The sequence below is a fragment of the Podarcis bocagei genome (assembly GCF_964188305.1).
Source record: "Podarcis bocagei genome assembly, chromosome: 17".
Taxonomy (NCBI): domain Eukaryota; kingdom Metazoa; phylum Chordata; class Lepidosauria; order Squamata; family Lacertidae; genus Podarcis; species Podarcis bocagei.
In genome coordinates this window covers 12970071-12987907 of record NC_138143.1, presented here as the reverse complement: position 1 = coordinate 12987907, position 17837 = coordinate 12970071, and the positions used below count along the sequence as shown (strand labels likewise).

The 17837-nt window shown below is 41.5% G+C and overlaps 1 protein-coding gene across 18 annotated transcripts in view; it reads right to left on the bottom strand.

The window, feature by feature from the left end:
• Positions 1-17837, bottom strand: part of POSTN (periostin) — a 69257-nt gene that overhangs the window by 19850 nt on the left and 31570 nt on the right. For all 18 annotated transcript variants that reach the window (XM_081176290.1, XM_081176302.1, XM_081176301.1 and 15 more), the window contains exons 11-15: positions 11627-11763; positions 5780-5910; positions 2593-2723; positions 2192-2294; positions 1388-1455 (exon numbers count right to left, since the gene is read on the bottom strand). In XM_081176290.1, the coding sequence (XP_081032416.1) occupies positions 1388-1455; positions 2192-2294; positions 2593-2723; positions 5780-5910; positions 11627-11763 (570 nt within the window). The remainder of the gene's footprint in view (positions 1-1387; positions 1456-2191; positions 2295-2592; positions 2724-5779; positions 5911-11626; positions 11764-17837) is intronic.

The window sequence follows — 17837 nt, the reverse complement described above, 5'->3', positions numbered from 1 at the left end:
GTTGTAACTGTGAACTGTCTTCTTCTCTGGAAGGGTCAGGTTGGGGAGGCAGTCACCATCATTCCTCTTCTGCCCAGAGCCTGACAATAGCATTCCCCTCTAATGCCTTGCAGAATCATAGAACTGTAGAGCTGGGAGGGATCTCAAGGATTAACTAGCCCAACTCCCTTGCAATTGCAGGAATCACAGCTGAAGAACCCCTGACAGGTGAAGGAAAGTCAACCTTTGAAACCTGCAGTGCAGAAACTGGAGCACAGAGCAAATTGGGGCAACCCCTCAAGCATAGCTGTCAACTTTTCCCTTTTCTTGTGAGGAATCCTATTTGGAATAAGGGAATTTCCCTTTAAAAAAGGGAACAGTTGACAGCTATGCCCTCAAGGCTCTGAACACAACCAGATACCTTGCCACATACCAAATTATTTCTCTTTTCTTTGCCACTGGCCTCTACTCATTCCAGTTCATTTCTGTGCAGTTCTCTGTATATTTGCTATCCTCTTGAACAAAAAGCCTTTGGGGAATTACTTGTTACTAAGGGCTCTTGGCAGGACGCAGGTGGCGCTGTGGGTTAAACCACAGAGCCTAGGACTTGCCGATCAGAAGGTTGGCAGTTCGAATCCCCGCGACGGGGTGAGCTCCCGTTGCTCGGTCCCAGCTCCTGCCAACCTAGCAGTTCCAAAGCACATCAAAGTGCAAGTAGATAAATAGGTACCACTCCGGCGGGAAGGTAAACGGCGTTTTCGTGCGCTGCTCTGGTTCGCCAGAAGTGGCTTAGTCATGCTCACCACATGACCCAGAAGCTGTACGCTGGCTCCCTTGGCCAATAAAGCGAGATGAGCGCCACAACCCCAAAGTCAGCCACGACTCGACCTAATGGTCAGGGGTCCCTTTACCTTTAAGGGCTCTTGGCACCCATGTCAAAGTCGAGTTTATGGACAGCCACCCCAGCTTGCTCTTTCAGGTGCACCAACCCCACAAGGGGCAGGTGTGCAATGGAGCAATGTTCATTGCATAGCCAGGAGAATGTCCAAAAGTGGAGTTAAGAGCATGGATCCTATTTGCAAAGCCCTCTTTCCACCTCACTGTCAGGGTTGTGGCCATCAAAGTGTATTGATGCTAAGTAGGCAACAGGAAAAGAATGTCATGTGTCATGGAATTGATTATCATCAACATTTGGTGAAGTAGATGTGCTTTGTGGGATAGGAGTTATTGATGTGTCTCTGCTTTGGGCATCTGCTGGATGATTAACTGCCCCACATCTCACTGACATTGCTGTTCTATGACAAACATATTTTCTGGCCTCATGGACAAAAGCAGTGGAAATAAACCCACCAGTGTGATTCAGATTTGGCTCTATGTGTTATCACAGATTACAATCTAAAGAACATACCTTGAGCTGGATGTACTTAATCAATTTTTTCAGAATTGTGAGGAGCTGATCATTTCCAACAGGTACATCTACATTTTTGTTTATAAAGAAAAAGATAAAAAAAAGGATGATGAGATAACAATAACTTTAACACAGAGAGAAAATCCTAAGCAATACTCTGGTTTGTTCAAAATGGAAAGTCAGTAAAATGTTTCGGCTATGCCCTATATATGAATAACCTGAATTGGAAAACAGGAGAAAGGGATTGTAAAGTTCTCAAATGAACCACATTTCCTCAGAGTAATTATAAACATAAATATTGTGTTTTTCAAGTACTTCTGTCCCAGAGAGCTAAATGCTTCATTTATTTCTTTTCTATATTTATATACCAACTCTATACCGTCTAAATTACCATCTCTGGGTAATTTTTAAGTAAAAATTAAAACCATAAAATGCAACATGAAACAACTCGAAAGCTCTAAACAAGAACTAAAATATAATTAGCAGCAGAGAATTATATCAGTACAATAGTGTGGAAACTGCTAAAATATTTAAGATTAAAAAGCCTGGGAAATAGAAAAGCTCTTTATGTGCTAAAAATACCATAACATAGGCGACAGCAAAGCTTTCCTGGGGCACCGCTCAGAGATAGGAGACGAGTATAATGTTCATTCATCTACCATCAGGTGAGATTTGTGCAGATGACTGAATCAATTTACCAAATGGTCAGATGCTACAGAAAACCTGCTTCCCTTTTGATTGGAAAACAGTGCATGAATGGTCTAAGGAACACGAGTGAATACATTACAATAATCCACAACCCACCTGCGGGATACAGGAGCTTGTCAATGACATGAATCACACCATTGGTCGCCATAAGGTCAGATTCCCTTGCTTTTAAATCATTCACCAGAAGAGTGTCATTCACCTAAGGATTAAATAATAAAGGTGAACAACAGAAAGAGAGAATACATTTCCAAACAGTTGAAATAAATATTATTATAATGTCTAGTATCTTATATAGTGGAATACACATGGTAAGGCAATGTTAGAAAATCCTCTTCTGGCAAAACGCTTTAGGGAGTGCAAGAGAAGCCAAAAGAGTTCTGACAAAATCAGAGAAATTTCTTGGCAGGTTTCACACATCTCTCGGAATACTGTCTCCGTCCTTCAACTTAAATTACAGGGTTAATAATTCTTGTTGAAAGGTTACTCTCAATACTTACCACTTTCAAGTACAATTTGCCGCCTTGGATAGTTTTGAGGATGTTGGTCACACGAGGTTCAAATCCGCTTCCGATGAAAACTCCTCGAGTTAAGTGATAAAGCAGAATATTCCTGAGAGCATTTTGGTCCCCTGTGGAAGAAAATCAGCGATGGACGTAAGTACGGTTGGATCAATGATTCCCCAAGCCTTTCCACTGGCAAGTAAAGTTTCCTACAGGGGAGCTGTTTATTTTTATTTTATTTTTTGTGCTACAGAGAACTTGTTTACCTCTAAGTCCTTATCCCAGAACAAAATGCCCTAAATTCAAGATCTGGTTTCTTTTCACATCCACAAGGAAAATCAGAGAGTTGAGCTGGGATCAAGAAACTTTGACAAGACCAGGGGCTCTTTCACCCTTGAAAAAGTAAAAATAAAATAAATACACAGTAACAAGCCTCTAGTAGTGTTCAGAGTTTCATAGAAAGCATAGTAGCCTGTGAATAATCCAAGAGATTATCAACTAGGGCTGGGTTTTAGTGTATTATTGATTTGTTTATTTCAACAGTTTGTGTATATCTTATTCATAGGCCCCTGAAATTCAACACGGGTATCAACTGGATATGGAATAACTGATTAGTTCAAAATTGGGAAAGGAGTACGGCAAGGCTGTATATTGTCTCCCTGCTTATTTAATTTATATGCAGAATTCATCATGCAAAAGGCTGGACTGGATGAATCCCAAACTGGAATTAAGATCGCCGGAAGAAATATCAACAACCTCAGATATACTGATGACACAACCTTGATGACAGAAAGTGAGGAGGAATTAAAGAACGTTTTAATGAGGGTGAAAGAGAAGAGTGCAAAATATGGTCTGAAGCTCAACATCAAAAAAACTAAGATCATGGCCACTGGTCCCATCACCTCCTGGCAAACAGAAGGGGAAGAAATGGAGTTGTGAGAGATTTTACTTTCTTGGGTTCCATGATCACTGCAGATGGTGACAGCAGTCATGAAATTAAAAGACGCCTGCTTCTTGGGAGAAAAGCAATGACAAACCTAGACAGCATCTTAAAAGCAGAGATATCACCTTGCTGACGAAGGTTTGTATAGTTAAAGCTATGATTTTCCCAGTAGTGATATATGGAAGTGAGAGCTGGACCATAAAGAAGGCTGATCGCTGAAGAATTAATGCTTTTGAATTATGGTGTTGGAGGAGACTCTTGAGAGTCCCATGGACTGAAAGAAGATCAAACCTATCCATTCTGAAGGAAATGAGCCCTGAGTGCTCACTGGGAGGACAGATCCTGAAGCTGAGGCTCCAATACTTTGGCCACCTCATGAGAAGAGAAGACTCCCTGGAAAAGACCCTGATGTTGGGAAAGATGGAGGGCACAAGGAGAAGGGGATGACAGAGGACGAGATGGTTGGACAGTGTTCTCGAAGCTACCAACATGAGTCTGACCAAACTGCGGGAGGCAGTGGAATACAGGAATGCTCTGGTCCATGGGGTCACAAAGAGTTGGACACGACTAAACGACTAAACAACAACAACAAATCATTCAGGAGTAGGTATGGTGATGAAGTTCATTTAATGTTCATGCGCAAACCAGGCAGAGGGCCTTCTTGGTAGTGGCGCCTGCCCTGTGGAACGCCCTCCCATCTGATGTCAAGGAAATAAACAACTATCTGACTTTTAGAAAACATCTGAAAGCAGCCCTGATCTTTTACTGTGTTTTTAATGTTCTGTTGGGAGCCTCCCAGAGAGGCTGGGGAAACGCAGCCAGATGGGCGGGATATAAATAATAAATTATCATCATCATCTCCCGCCATGCATGTGATCACTCACAAGCAGTCTTCAATATGGATCTTTCCATAAACTTTTCACCACCACCCCTTTCTCATCACTGTTCTCGATCTCCAAGCTTAAGGTCGTAAATCTGCCTGGCTCACTGTCATTGTTTTTTTGATTCCCTTCCAATTCAGCATGACTGCATGTGTATTGGAAACTTCTGCTGTGTACTCTGCCTGGTTTTTAAAAATGCATATTCTGTCTACTCCTGCTGTGAGTGTCAGAAGCGTGTATTCTCAGAAAATATCCACTAATTAATTGAATACACTTTGTCTGTAGGAAGTGAAAGTTTTTCCAAGAAAAGTCAAGGATCTTTAAAGGCTTAAATTCTGGTCTTTGAATGCAGTAAAGATTTGTAAAGGCTTAATGGTTAGTATCAAAATGTCCAAACAGGAGCTTTGTTGTTTTATTCTGCAATAGACAACTACAGCTACTACAGAACTTGGTAGAATAAAGAGGTGTCTTCCTCTTTTCAGTCCTAGAGACTTCGGGAAGCTAAAGTGGCCAAGAGAAATCACACAGCGTCTCTCACAACCAGGGCTGAATTTAGGTTTGATGATGTCCTAAACTACTGGAGGTAATGGGGCCCTTTATATGTCCAGCTGTCCTTTGCCAACAACAAATTGACGCTGGTTTTTTGTTGCTGAATATATGCTATATGGTAATTTGTGGACGTAATAGGTCTCTAAAGCCATTTGCACATAATCTGTATTTTATCAAGTAATTGTTGAACTGAAATACAATTAAGAAGAAGTATGTTAATAGTGAAATACAACCCTATATATACAGTGGTGCCCCGCAAGACGAATGCCTCGCAAGACGAAAAACTCGCTAGACGAAAGGGTTTTTCGGTTTTGCGTTGCTTCGCTAGACGAATTTCCCTATGGGCTTGCTTCGCAAGACGAAAACGTCTTGCGCTTTTTTTAAAAAGCCACTTGAAGAGGCGCAGTTGCGACGGACCGTGCTTCGCAAGACGAAAAACATCGCAAGACGAAAAGACTCGCGGAATGAATTATTTTCGTCTTGCGAGGCACCACTGTATTAGTGAGCAAACCAGTGATATTTTAGGGAGCAAGCTAGCAGGCGGGGCCCATTACCTACATCATAGGAGCCTACAAAACACAAAACACTGTGGCTGTATGTAGGTTTTATTTTAGTTGGTTTTTATCTTATGTTTTGGAAACGTACAACCAGTGTTTTTTCCCTTTAAATTTTTTTGGGGCCCCCAAGGGCATGGAGCCCTAAGCTATAGCTTGTTTAGCTTATATGTAAATCCGGCACTGCTCACAACATTGAAAAGGACTACTGCAGAGAAGCCTCTGGCTCTGTGATCTTCTTTTTGCAACCAACTTACTTATCAGGGTCTGTTTCTCCTGCTCAGTCAAGCCTTTGAAAGCATCATTAGTTGGGACAAACAAGGTCCAGTCACCAGGTTGAGAAAGAACCTCTTCTAAGTCTGCTGCTTCCACAAGGCTGAGGAATGTGCTGAGGAAGAAAAGAGAGCACAAAACAATTAACAACTGCCCAGTTTCTGCATGAAGACAGGAACATTGTCCTATTGTTTCAGGTGAACGTCTTCACAGGCAGAAGAGTGTCCCTAAAGACAGATTCATATTATGAAGGAGTGAAGGGTGGCAAACTCATCAATCATCATCATATCCACCATCATGATCTTTTAAAAGCGTTAAAAAACTGCAAAAAAAATCTAAAACCAAGTTTAAAATATTTCAAAAACATTTTCAGAACAGTTTAAAACTGGTTAGGGAACCTTTTAATGTTTGATGCATTACTGTATTTTAATATTTTGTTGGAAGCCGCCCAGAGTGGGGAAGCCCAGCCATATGGGCAGGGTATAAATTATTATTATTATTATTATTATTATTATTATTATTATTATTATTATTATTTAAAACCTATTCACACAAGTAGTGATTTCAGGGATTGCCAGGAACACTGTCTTTCAGCCATCAAATGCCTGGATAAACAGGGATATTTCTGAATTCCTCCTGGAAGTCAGTAATGAAGGAAACAAGGTGTACTTCACCAGGAATGGCGTTCCACAAACGGGGAATTGCCACAAGAAAGTCCTGTCATGGGTCAACGCCAACTAGGCAGCTCCCGGTGGTGGCAACACTACCAAGGTCCCACCTGCCAATAGTAGGGTCTGAGATGGTTGACACTGGGTAAGTTGCTGCTTGGGTCCCAAAACATTTAGAGCTCTGTATGCTAATAATAAGGGACGTAGGTGGTGCTGTGGTCTAAACCACTGAGCCTAGGGCTTGCCGATTGGAAGGTCGGCGGTTCGAATCCCTGCGACGGGGTGAGCTCCCGTTGCCCGGTCCCAGCTCCTGCCAACCTAGCAGTTTGAAAGCACGCAAGTAGATAAATAGGTACCACTCCGGTGGGAAGGTAAATGGTGTTTCTGTGTGCTGCTCTGGTTTTGCCAGAAGTGGCTTAGTCATGCTGGCCACATGACCCGGAAAAACTGTCTGCGGACAAACGCCGGCTCCCTCGGCCAGTAAAGCGAGATGAGAGCTGCAATTCCAGAGTCGTTCACAACTGGACTTAACTGTCAGGGGTCCTTTACCTTTATGCTAATAATAACCCCTTGAGCTCACTGGCAGTCAGTACAGTACATTCAGGTCTGTTGACACGTTGTCCCTTTGTTCTGCCCCCATTACCAGTATAGAAGCCACATTCCACATTAGCTCCAGCTCCAGACCATCTTCAAGGGCAGCCACACATACAGCACATTACAGCAGTCCAATATGGCATCCTCAGTTTGTTGTAGGACTCCAATTCCCATCGGGCTCTGCCAGAATGACCAACTTTTAGGGATTCTGGTAGTGGTAGTCCAACAACATATGGAGGATGCTATATTGGCTATATTTAGGCAATGTATGTGACTGAATTCTACTGGGGTGTTTCAGACATAAACAGCAAGGCTGCTGCTTTTCATTTTTTCCCTCTTTTCCTTGAATCTAAAGAAAGAAAAAGCACCACAACCATGCTGGAATAGGAGCAACCAGCAAGAAGATACGAACAGCAAGGCAGTGAAAATATAGAACTCTCTTTTTCTGATATACCCTCCAAGATTTCTGGCTGGGAAATGTGGAAAGCAATAAATGATTCATTCTCCTAGTCAGATTTTTTTCCTGGAGAACATTATAGTTGTTTTTTAAAAAATATATTGCAGTCTTGCCTCCAGCTTCATGGACTTGATCATGATAATAGTTGACATTCGCATGCATACGCAATATATCTGCCAAAGTACATTTAGAGGTAGTATATATTTAGAGCTCCAAAATGCAAGTACCAAGACAGTTCCTGTATTTTTGCGCTACTCATAAGGAAAATTGGCACAGATGCTGCTTCTCCTATCAACACAGCATTAGAATTGGAATTCTCCCTTCCAACTGTGGTCTGAACTTTATTGTATTTGATTCCTTTGCTATGGCTTGCAGCTGATGCAAATAACGATTCTATTTATATCTATCTATCATCTATCTATCTATCTATCTATCTATCTATCATCTATCTATCTATCTATCATCTATCATCTATCATCTATCATCTATCATCTATCATCTATCATCTATCATCTATCATCTATCATCTATCATCTATCATCTATCTCTATCTATCATCTATCTATCTATCTATCATCTATCTATCTATCATCTATCTATCTATCTATCTATCTATCTATCTATCATCTATCTATATCATCTATCTATCTATCTATCTATCTATCTATCTATCTATCTATATCTATCTATCATATCTATCTATCTATCTATCTATCTATCTATCTATCTATCTATCATCTATCTATCTATCTATCTATCTATCTATCTATCTATCTATCTCTATCTATCTATCTATCTATCTATCTATCTATCATCTATCTACCGTATTTTTCTCTCTATTACACGCAGATTTTTTCTTCTAAAAAGGAAGGGGAAATGTCTGTGCGTGTTATGGAGCGAATGTGGGGGGGGGGGTCCCTGGAGCCGATTAGGGGAGCGCAGGAACAAAAATCAGCAAAAATCAATCGTGCGTTGTGTCCGAGAGGGAAACCTGAAAAGAGGAAGTTGCAGCTTTCCTGCATTCTGCCTCAGGGTCTTACTGCCCACCCTCCTCTGTTTCGTTGCTGTGTTTGCTCAAACGGAACAAAGAGCAGGCAAATCCCCTCCCCTCCAGGCAAGCAGAGGGGAAAGCAGAGGTCTTTCCTTCTAGTAATTCCTCTCTGTGCTCCTCGCAGGCAGCCAGAAAACATGCAGGAGGAGAGAGAAAGCTGGCTTCGGTTTGTGGAAACTTTTGCCTTTCTTTCCTCCCTCCCGTAAAATCCCTCTCCGGCTTTCTTAGCCAGCTGCTTCTCTGCACAACGCTCTCTTGTCCCTTCTGTGTTTTTCCTTCACTCCCCACTTAAAATGTAGTTACAAAGCATGGATCCACATGGATCCTCAGGATCTTTGCATTGGGCCACCCCAAATTCACCATCAGATCACATAGCAGCCTGCCCCCCCAAAATCACACACCCACTGTTGCCTGGGGCTGCAATGGTGCAAAAATGTGGTTAAAAAGCATGGATCCACATGGATCCTCAGGATCTTTGCATTGGGCCACCCCAAATTCACCATCAGATCACATAGCAGCCTGCCCCCCAAAAATCACACACCCACTGTTGCCTGGGGCTGCAATGGTGCAAAAACGTGGTTAAAAAGCATGGTTCCACATGGATCCTCAGGATCTTTGCATTGGGCCACCCCAAATTCACCATCAGATCACATAGCAGCCTGCCCCCCAAAAATCACACACCCACTGTTGCCTGGGGCTGCAATGGTGCAAAAACGTGGTTAAAAAGCATGGATCCACATGGATCCTCAGGATCTTTGCATTGGGCCACCCCAAATTCACCATCAGATCACATAGCAGCCTGCCCCCCCAAAATCACACACCCACTGTTGCCTGGGGCTGCAATGGTGCAAAAATGTGGTTAAAAAGCATGGATCCACATGGATCCTCAGGATCTTTGCATTGGGCCACCCCAAATTCACCATCAGATCACATAGCAGCCTGCCCCCCAAAAATCACACACCCACTGTTGCCTGGGGCTGCAATGGTGCAAAAACGTGGTTAAAAAGCATGGTTCCACATGGATCCTCAGGATCTTTGCATTGGGCCACCCCAAATTCACCATCAGATCACATAGCAGCCTGCCCCCCAAAAATCACACACCCACTGTTGCCTGGGGCTGCAATGGTGCAAAAACGTGGTTAAAAAGCATGGATCCACATGGATCCTCAGGATCTTTGCATTGGGCCACCCCAAATTCACCATCAGATCACATAGCAGCCTGCCCCCCCAAAATCACACACCCACTGTTGCCTGGGGCTGCAATGGTGCAAAAATGTGGTTAAAAAGCATGGATCCACATGGATCCTCAGGATCTTTGCATTGGGCCACCCCAAATTCACCATCAGATCACATAGCAGCCTGCCCCCCAAAAATCACACACCCACTGTTGCCTGGGGCTGCAATGGTGCAAAAACGTGGTTAAAAAGCATGGTTCCACATGGATCCTCAGGATCTTTGCATTGGGCCACCCCAAATTCACCATCAGATCACATAGCAGCCTGCCCCCCAAAAATCACACACCCACTGTTGCCTGGGGCTGCAATGGTGCAAAAACGTGGTTAAAAAGCATGGATCCACATGGATCCTCAGGATCTTTGCATTGGGCCACCCCAAATTCACCATCAGATCACATAGCAGCCTGCCCCCCCAAAATCACACACCCACTGTTGCCTGGGGCTGCAATGGTGCAAAAATGTGGTTAAAAAGCATGGATCCACATGGATCCTCAGGATCTTTGCATTGGGCCACCCCAAATTCACCATCAGATCACATAGCAGCCTGCCCCCCAAAAATCACACACCCACTGTTGCCTGGGGCTGCAATGGTGCAAAAACGTGGTTAAAAAGCATGGTTCCACATGGATCCTCAGGATCTTTGCATTGGGCCACCCCAAATTCACCATCAGATCACATAGCAGCCTGCCCCCCAAAAATCACACACCCACTGTTGCCTGGGGCTGCAATGGTGCAAAAACGTGGTTAAAAAGCATGGATCCACATGGATCCTCAGGATCTTTGCATTGGGCCACCCCAAATTCACCATCAGATCACATAGCAGCCTGCCCCCCAAAAATCACACACCCACTGTTGCCTGGGGCTGCAATGGTGCAAAAATGTGGTTAAAAAGCATGGATCCACATGGATCCTCAGGATCTTTGCATTGGGCCACCCCAAATTCACCATCAGATCACATAGCAGCCTGCCCCCCAAAAATCACACACCCACTGTTGCCTGGGGCTGCAATGGTGCAAAAATGTGGTTAAAAAGCATGGATCCACATGGATCCTCAGGATCTTTGCATTGAGCTACCCCAAATTCACCATCAGATCACATGTCTGTGGCCACAGCATGAAGCACAAAAATGATACATCCACTGTTTCATTCAGAATTTTTTTCCTTGTTTTCCTCCTCTAAAAACGATGTGCGTGTTATGGTCAGGTGCGTGTTATAGAGCGAAAAATACGGTATCTATCATCTATCTATCTATCATCTATCTATCTATCTATCATCTATCTATCTATCTATCTATCTATCTATCTATCTATCTATCATCTATCTATCTATCTATCTATCTATATCTATCTATCTAATCTATCTATCATCTATCTATCTATCTATCATCTATCTATCTATCTATCTATCTATCTATCTATCTATCTATCTGAGGTCTGAAAGGTTTGGAGGTTTCCCTGGGATCTAGCCCCAGCTTTTCTTTGAAATTTTCATTGCGGACTTATGAGCCACTGTTTGCTTTTAAAATTACTAAGTATTAAAATAATCGTTTCATTTTATGATTCCCCCAAACCTATAATTACAGATGGCAGGCTATTCACTAAAAATGGTGACAAGAGTCATCCATTCACGACACTTTGTGGATTTTATTGTCCTTTTAGATAATTTTCACTCCAAGCCCAAAACAACAACAGTTAAGCTGAGGGTGAGCAATTTTTTTAGAATGATTCTGAACATCACTCAGTCTCAGCATGTATAACTGAGAGCTCATCTTTCTGTTTAGTTTGCGGGGGGGGGGAGTTTTGATACGGTTAAAAATCATGGTTTACCTGAATCGTTTATCCGATCTCAATACTTCATGTAGAGTTTTCTCTGCTGGATCAATTAATTCCCTGAAAATGTGGATAAATCCATTTCTTCCCTCTTTGCTTCCTCGAACCATGCATGAATTCTCAACACATACAGCCTAGTAATGAAAAAAATAAACAGAAGTATCACAAAATGCAGCCTTGTGGGGAAACATATTAAACAAGCTCTGGATTATGCAACTTCTCCAAACTTTTGTGCTATATAAAATGTAGTTCACCCAGTTCTCTTGCGGGTGCTTAATTTCTGCTCTTTTCAGGAACCAATGTTCCCTGTTGGCTGTACAAAATGTGCAGTATAGCAACGAATGGGACAGCTTTTTTCTAGATGGATGGAGTGAAGAGAGAATCTCTTACTGATCATGTTTGCATGGCACCAAGAAGTTTGCTTTGGTCCACAAAACTTTGAGCTGTTGTGCGACTTTTCAAGGGAACAAGGGGAGCGAATGTGAAGGAACATTTTCCTACTGTGGCTATGGAGAAACCACAGAAATGTTTTAATTTATTTTTTACTTAAAGCCAGCCATTTGTTTGTATTTGAAATATACCGTTCTCCCCGAATGTGTTTACAAGCTAAGCTGGATGGACATGAAGAAATCCAAGGCAGGAACAGGAAACAGTTTTAAAAGTATCTAAATGGTTTTCAAACATTCTCAGAACCCAAATTTTGTACTCTGGCTCAGATTATTCCCAGGGTTGCAATATTCTGAAAGGTCTCCTTCCCTTTTAAGGCACACATTCTCCCCAGATAGTCTTTCCCATCAAACACTTGGATCGATGGGAGAAACTGAATCTGGAAAGATTTCTCTTTCAGTACTGTTCTTTAAAATACAACTAGCAAAGGAACAGCTCTCATGGTTCAGGCTAGGCCACTAGAGATTGGCAAATTTTGCAAGTTCTCCTTTTCCCAATCTTAAATTCAGTTCTTACTGATTTCCTCATCAGTCTGTGATGATTATTATTATTAATCCACATGAAAATACAGTGGTACCTCTGGTTACGTACTTAATTTGTTCTGGAGGTCCGTTCTTAACCTGAAACGGTTCTTAACCTGAAACACCACTTTAGGTAATGGGGCCTCCCTCTGCTGCCACGCCACCACCGTGCAATTTCTGTTCTCATCCTGAAGCAAAGTTCTTAACCCAAGGTACTACTTCCGGATTAGCAGAGTCTGTAACCTGAAGTGTTTGTAACCTGAGGTACCACTGTACACCAGAATTTCAGTGTGAAGAACTCCTAACATACACATTCTTGTATGCAATTTCCCCAAATATACACATTTTTTATGCAAAACAATTCTCTTAATGCATACTTTTGTATATACAACGTTAGCCTAGCATACGTGTTTTTGACATTACTCAGCTGGAGAACTGTACTGCAAAATTCATAAAAGTGTGAATTTTTAAGGATTACTCTACTTTGCCTCATGTATTGTTTGGGAAACAGCTAGTTAGATAGATTTGCCTATAAATGTGAGGTGAATCAAGTCTCTTCCCCATCCCTAATGGCAACCCATTTCCAAGTTTAAAGCCTCAGTTCTCGGATTCTCAGGAGCATCGGGCTCACTAGTCACCTTTCCAACAAGTCAATTTGATTGCTGGTATCAATCCTTGCTCTCTGAAATCAATTTTTTCCCCATTGATGTACTCAACACATGGAACTGCCTTCCAATCTTATTCTTCTAATTTGTTAAATCACTGGTCTTCAACTGGTGGATTGGGACACACTAGCAGGACACAGCCTGTCCAAGGTGGGTCACAACAGGAGAAGAAGAAGAAGAAGAGTTTGGATTTGATATCCCGCTTTATCACTACCCGAAGGAGTCTCAAAGTGGCTCACATTCTCCTTTCCCTTCCTCCCCCACAACAAACACTCTGTGAGGTGAGTGGGGCTGAGAGACCTCAGAGAAGTGTGACTAGCCCAAGGTCACCCAGCAGCTGCATGTGGAGGAGCGGAGACGCGAACCCGGTTCCCCAGATTACGAGTCTACCACTCTTAACCACTACACCACACTGGCTCTCACACATAGCACTACCACTATGCAAATATATGGTAAAAAACTAAGAAATGGGTCCCCAAATGCAAATATATGGGAAAAGACTAAGAAATGTGTCCCCAAATGCATTTTGGGGTTAAAAGTGGGTATTGGTTCCCAAGATTCTTGCTTTAAATCATGCACTTTCCCAGCTGCTGTCAATCTCACAGCTAGACATCATTAAAAAGTACAACTGTGAATAATTCACTACACCTCTCTGTAAAACCGTATACAATCCTTCTTTCCCAAAGGCCACACACTGCCAAAAGCTCATGGACAAGATTGCTAACCAGAAACACTGGGGAGATGAAACAATGGACTCATTCTTTATAAGATTTACCTCCAGATACAGAAGAAAAACATTTCGGATCCTGGCTCCTTAGAGCTTGCTCCTGCCCCACTTTAAATCAAAGGAATACTAAGAACACAAGCAGAGCAGGGAAAATCACTGGGCAACTTTGGATACTGGATTTCCATGGTAAAATCCAATTTCTGTTAAAACGGGGCAACATAATTTACTCTTATTCTCAAAGGGCATTGGATCTCTCCAACTGTAAATATTGAAAATGATACAGTCGTATAGATCTTGAATGCCTTGGCTCCTGAACAAATTGGCTCCCGAACGATCGAAACCCCGAAGTGAGTGTTCCGGTTTTCAAACTATTTTTGGAAGCTGAATGTCCAACAGGGCTTCCACGACTGCCAATTGGCTGCTGGAGCTTCCTGCAGCACATCAGAAGCCCCACTTTGTTTTTCGAATGTTTTGGAAGTCGAATGGACTTCAAGAACAGATTCCGTTTGGCTTCCAAGGTACGACTGTACTGTGTAAAGAATACCTTTCAAAACCGGTACCTGCCAGGTTCCTAGCACAGTCACATATTTAACTATAGAATTGTTGGAGATGGTTTAGCAAGGATTCCAGATTTAACTTGGGGGTCCAAGAATTACTGAAATTTTAAAAATGTTTTTTTTTTTTTTTTATAAAATTTTTATTGGTTTTTCAGAATTTTTAAAGACAAACAAACACAGAAAGAACAAACATACATGTATAAATTCATAACATATTTTCATAAACCTCTTTTCTGGGACTTCCCCATACCTCCCCTTTCTGCATCCCAATGTCCAGAGTTTTGTAGCAACTCCCAATTGTTACTTTTCAACCTCTGTCAACTTAGTCCTCTCTATGTTCTGATCTTATATCACTGTATCCCTTTGTTTCTAAAAACCACAGCACATTAACATTCATTAAGTTTATAGTAGTCCTTAAGGTAACTTTTAAATTTTCTCCATTCTTCTTCCACCGTCTCTTTTCGTTGGTCACGGATTCTGCCTGTCATCTCAGCCAATGTCATATAGTCCATCACTTTCATCTGCCATTCTTCCAGAGTGGGTAAATCTTGTGTCTTCCAATACTTTGCGATGAGGATTCTTGCTGCTGTTGTAGCATACATAAAGAAAGTTCGGTCCTTCCTCGACACCAATTGGCCGACAATGCCCAGGAGAAAGGCCTCTGGCTTTTTAGGAAAAGTACATTTAAGTACCTTTTTCATTTCATTATAGATCTTTTCCCAAAAAGCCTTAATCTTCGGGCATGTCCACCAAAGGTGGTAGAAGGTACCTTCAGTCTCTTTACATTTCCAACATTTGTTATCGGGCAAATGATAAATTTTTGCCAGCTTGACTGGGGTCATGTACCACCTGTACACCATTTTCATAATGTTTTCCTTTAAGGCATTACATGCCGTAAATTTAATACCGGTGTTCCATAACCATTCCCAGTCATCTGACATAATGTTATGACCAACATCCTGTGCCCATTTAATCATGGCTGATTTGACTGTTTCCTCCTGTGTATTCCATTTCAGCAACAAATTATACATTCTGGATAAATTCTTAGTATTAGGTTCTAGCAGTTCAGTTTCTAATTTTGATTTTTCCATCTGGAAACCAATTTTCCTGTCCTGTTTGAAAAATTCCACTATTTGATGATACTGAAACCAATTTTGTACCTTATGCTTCAGTTTCTCATAGCTTTGCAATCTCAACTTATCTCCATCTTGTTCCAAAATTTCCCAATACTTCGGCCATCCGACCTCCATATTGAGTTTCTTCACTGCTTTGGCCTCCACTGGTGAGACCCATCTAGGGGTTTTGTTTTCCAAAAGGTCTTTGTATCTTCTCCAAACATTAAACAATGCTTTTCTAACAATGTGATTCTTGAAAATACTGTTAACTTTATCATACCATAAATATGCGTGCCAACCAAAAGAGTTGTTGAAACCTTCCAGATCTAAGATGTCTGTATTTTCGAGGAGCATCCATTCTTTCAGCCAGCAAAATGCTGCTGCCTCATAGTACAATTTCAAGTCCGGCAGGGCAAATCCCCCTCTTTCCTTCGCATCTGTCAGTATTTTAAATTTAATTCTGGGCTTTTTGCCCTGCCAGACAAATTTTGAAATATCCTTCTGCCACCTCTTAAAACATTCCATCTTATCCAGGATCTGCAAGGTCTGAAACAAAAATAACATTCTAGGCAATACATTCATTTTAATCACAGCGATTCGGCCTAGCATTGACAGTTTCAAATTTGACCAAATTTCTAGGTCTTTTTTAATTTCCGACCAACATTTTTCATAGTTATCTTTATACAAATTCACATTTTTTGATGTCAAATAGACCCCTAGATATTTCACCTTCTTGACCAGTGTCAACCCTGTCTCCTCTTGGAACTTCTCCTTTTCTGCATCTGTTAGATTTTTGCCTAAGACTTTGGTTTTTTGTTTATTCAGCTTGAATCCAGCTACCTGGCCAAACTGTTGTATTATTTCTAACACCTTTTTCGTACTAGCGTTTGGCTCTTGCAAAGTCAATACTAGGTCATCTGCAAACGCTCTTAACTTGTAATGTTTAGCTCCGACCTGGACACCCTTGACCTGCTGGTCTTCCCTTATCATATTCAGCAACACCTCCAGGACTGAAATAAAAAGTAATGGGGAGATTGGACACCCTTGTCGTGTTCCTTTCTCTATCTTAAGTTCCTCCGTCACTACATTATTTACAATCAATTTAGCTTTTTGTTCAGAATATATTGCAGCCATACCATTCTCAAAACCTTTACCTACCCCCATCCCCTGAAGATTCTTTAACATAAAGCTCCAGGAAATATTATCAAAGGCTTTCTCCGCGTCCACAAAGATCAATACTGCTTTGGTGTTTATATTCACCTCTAGCTTTTCCAAAATGTCTATCACATTTCTAACATTGTCTGCCAGGTGTCTTTTAGGGAGAAAGCCTGCCTGGTCCCTATGAATCTTCTCCATCAACACTCTTTTAAGTCTTTTTGCCAAAATGTCTGCAAAAATTTTGTAATCCACATTGAGTAAAGATATTGGGCGGTAGTTCTTCAATTGAGTCTTTTCAGTCTCTGTCTTTGGTATGAGTGAAATATATGCTTCTTTCCACGATTCAGGTGCCCTTTTTCCCTCAAGGATCTCATTACAGACTTCTTTCAGTGGTTGAATCAACCATTCCTTCAGTGATTTGTAGTATCTTGAAGTCAGCCCATCTGGTCCTGGAGATTTGCCTAGTTGCATATTCTGAATGGCAGCCTCTATCTCTTGCTCTGATATTCTCTGGTTCAAATCAATCTTGTTTTGATGAGAGATTTTTTGTAATCCAAATTTTCCAAGGAATTTGTCTATATCTTCTTCATTTTGCGGGCCTTGGGTATAAAGCTTTTTAAAATAGCCTAAGAAACAGTTTCTAATCTCATTAGGTTTAGATATGTTCTTTCCATCCACTTCTAGACTTGTGACTGTATTTAATTTCTGCCTTTTCTTCAATTGCCATGCCAGAAGTTTACCACATTTGTTTGCCGATTCGAATGTCTTTTGCTTCATCTGTTTTATCTTCCATTCAATCTCTAGGTTCATCAATTCCATATATTGTGACTGATATAGCTTAATCTCTCTTAAAATCTCCTGGGACTTTGGCTTTGCTCTTAGTTTTTTCTCTCCTTCCTTTATCTTTTCCAAAATCTTTTCTTTTTTCTCATTCTGTTTTTTCTTCTTTATTGAGTTTTGTTGAATCAAGAAGCCTCGCATCACGGCTTTACTTGCGTCCCAGATCACTCTTTTCTCA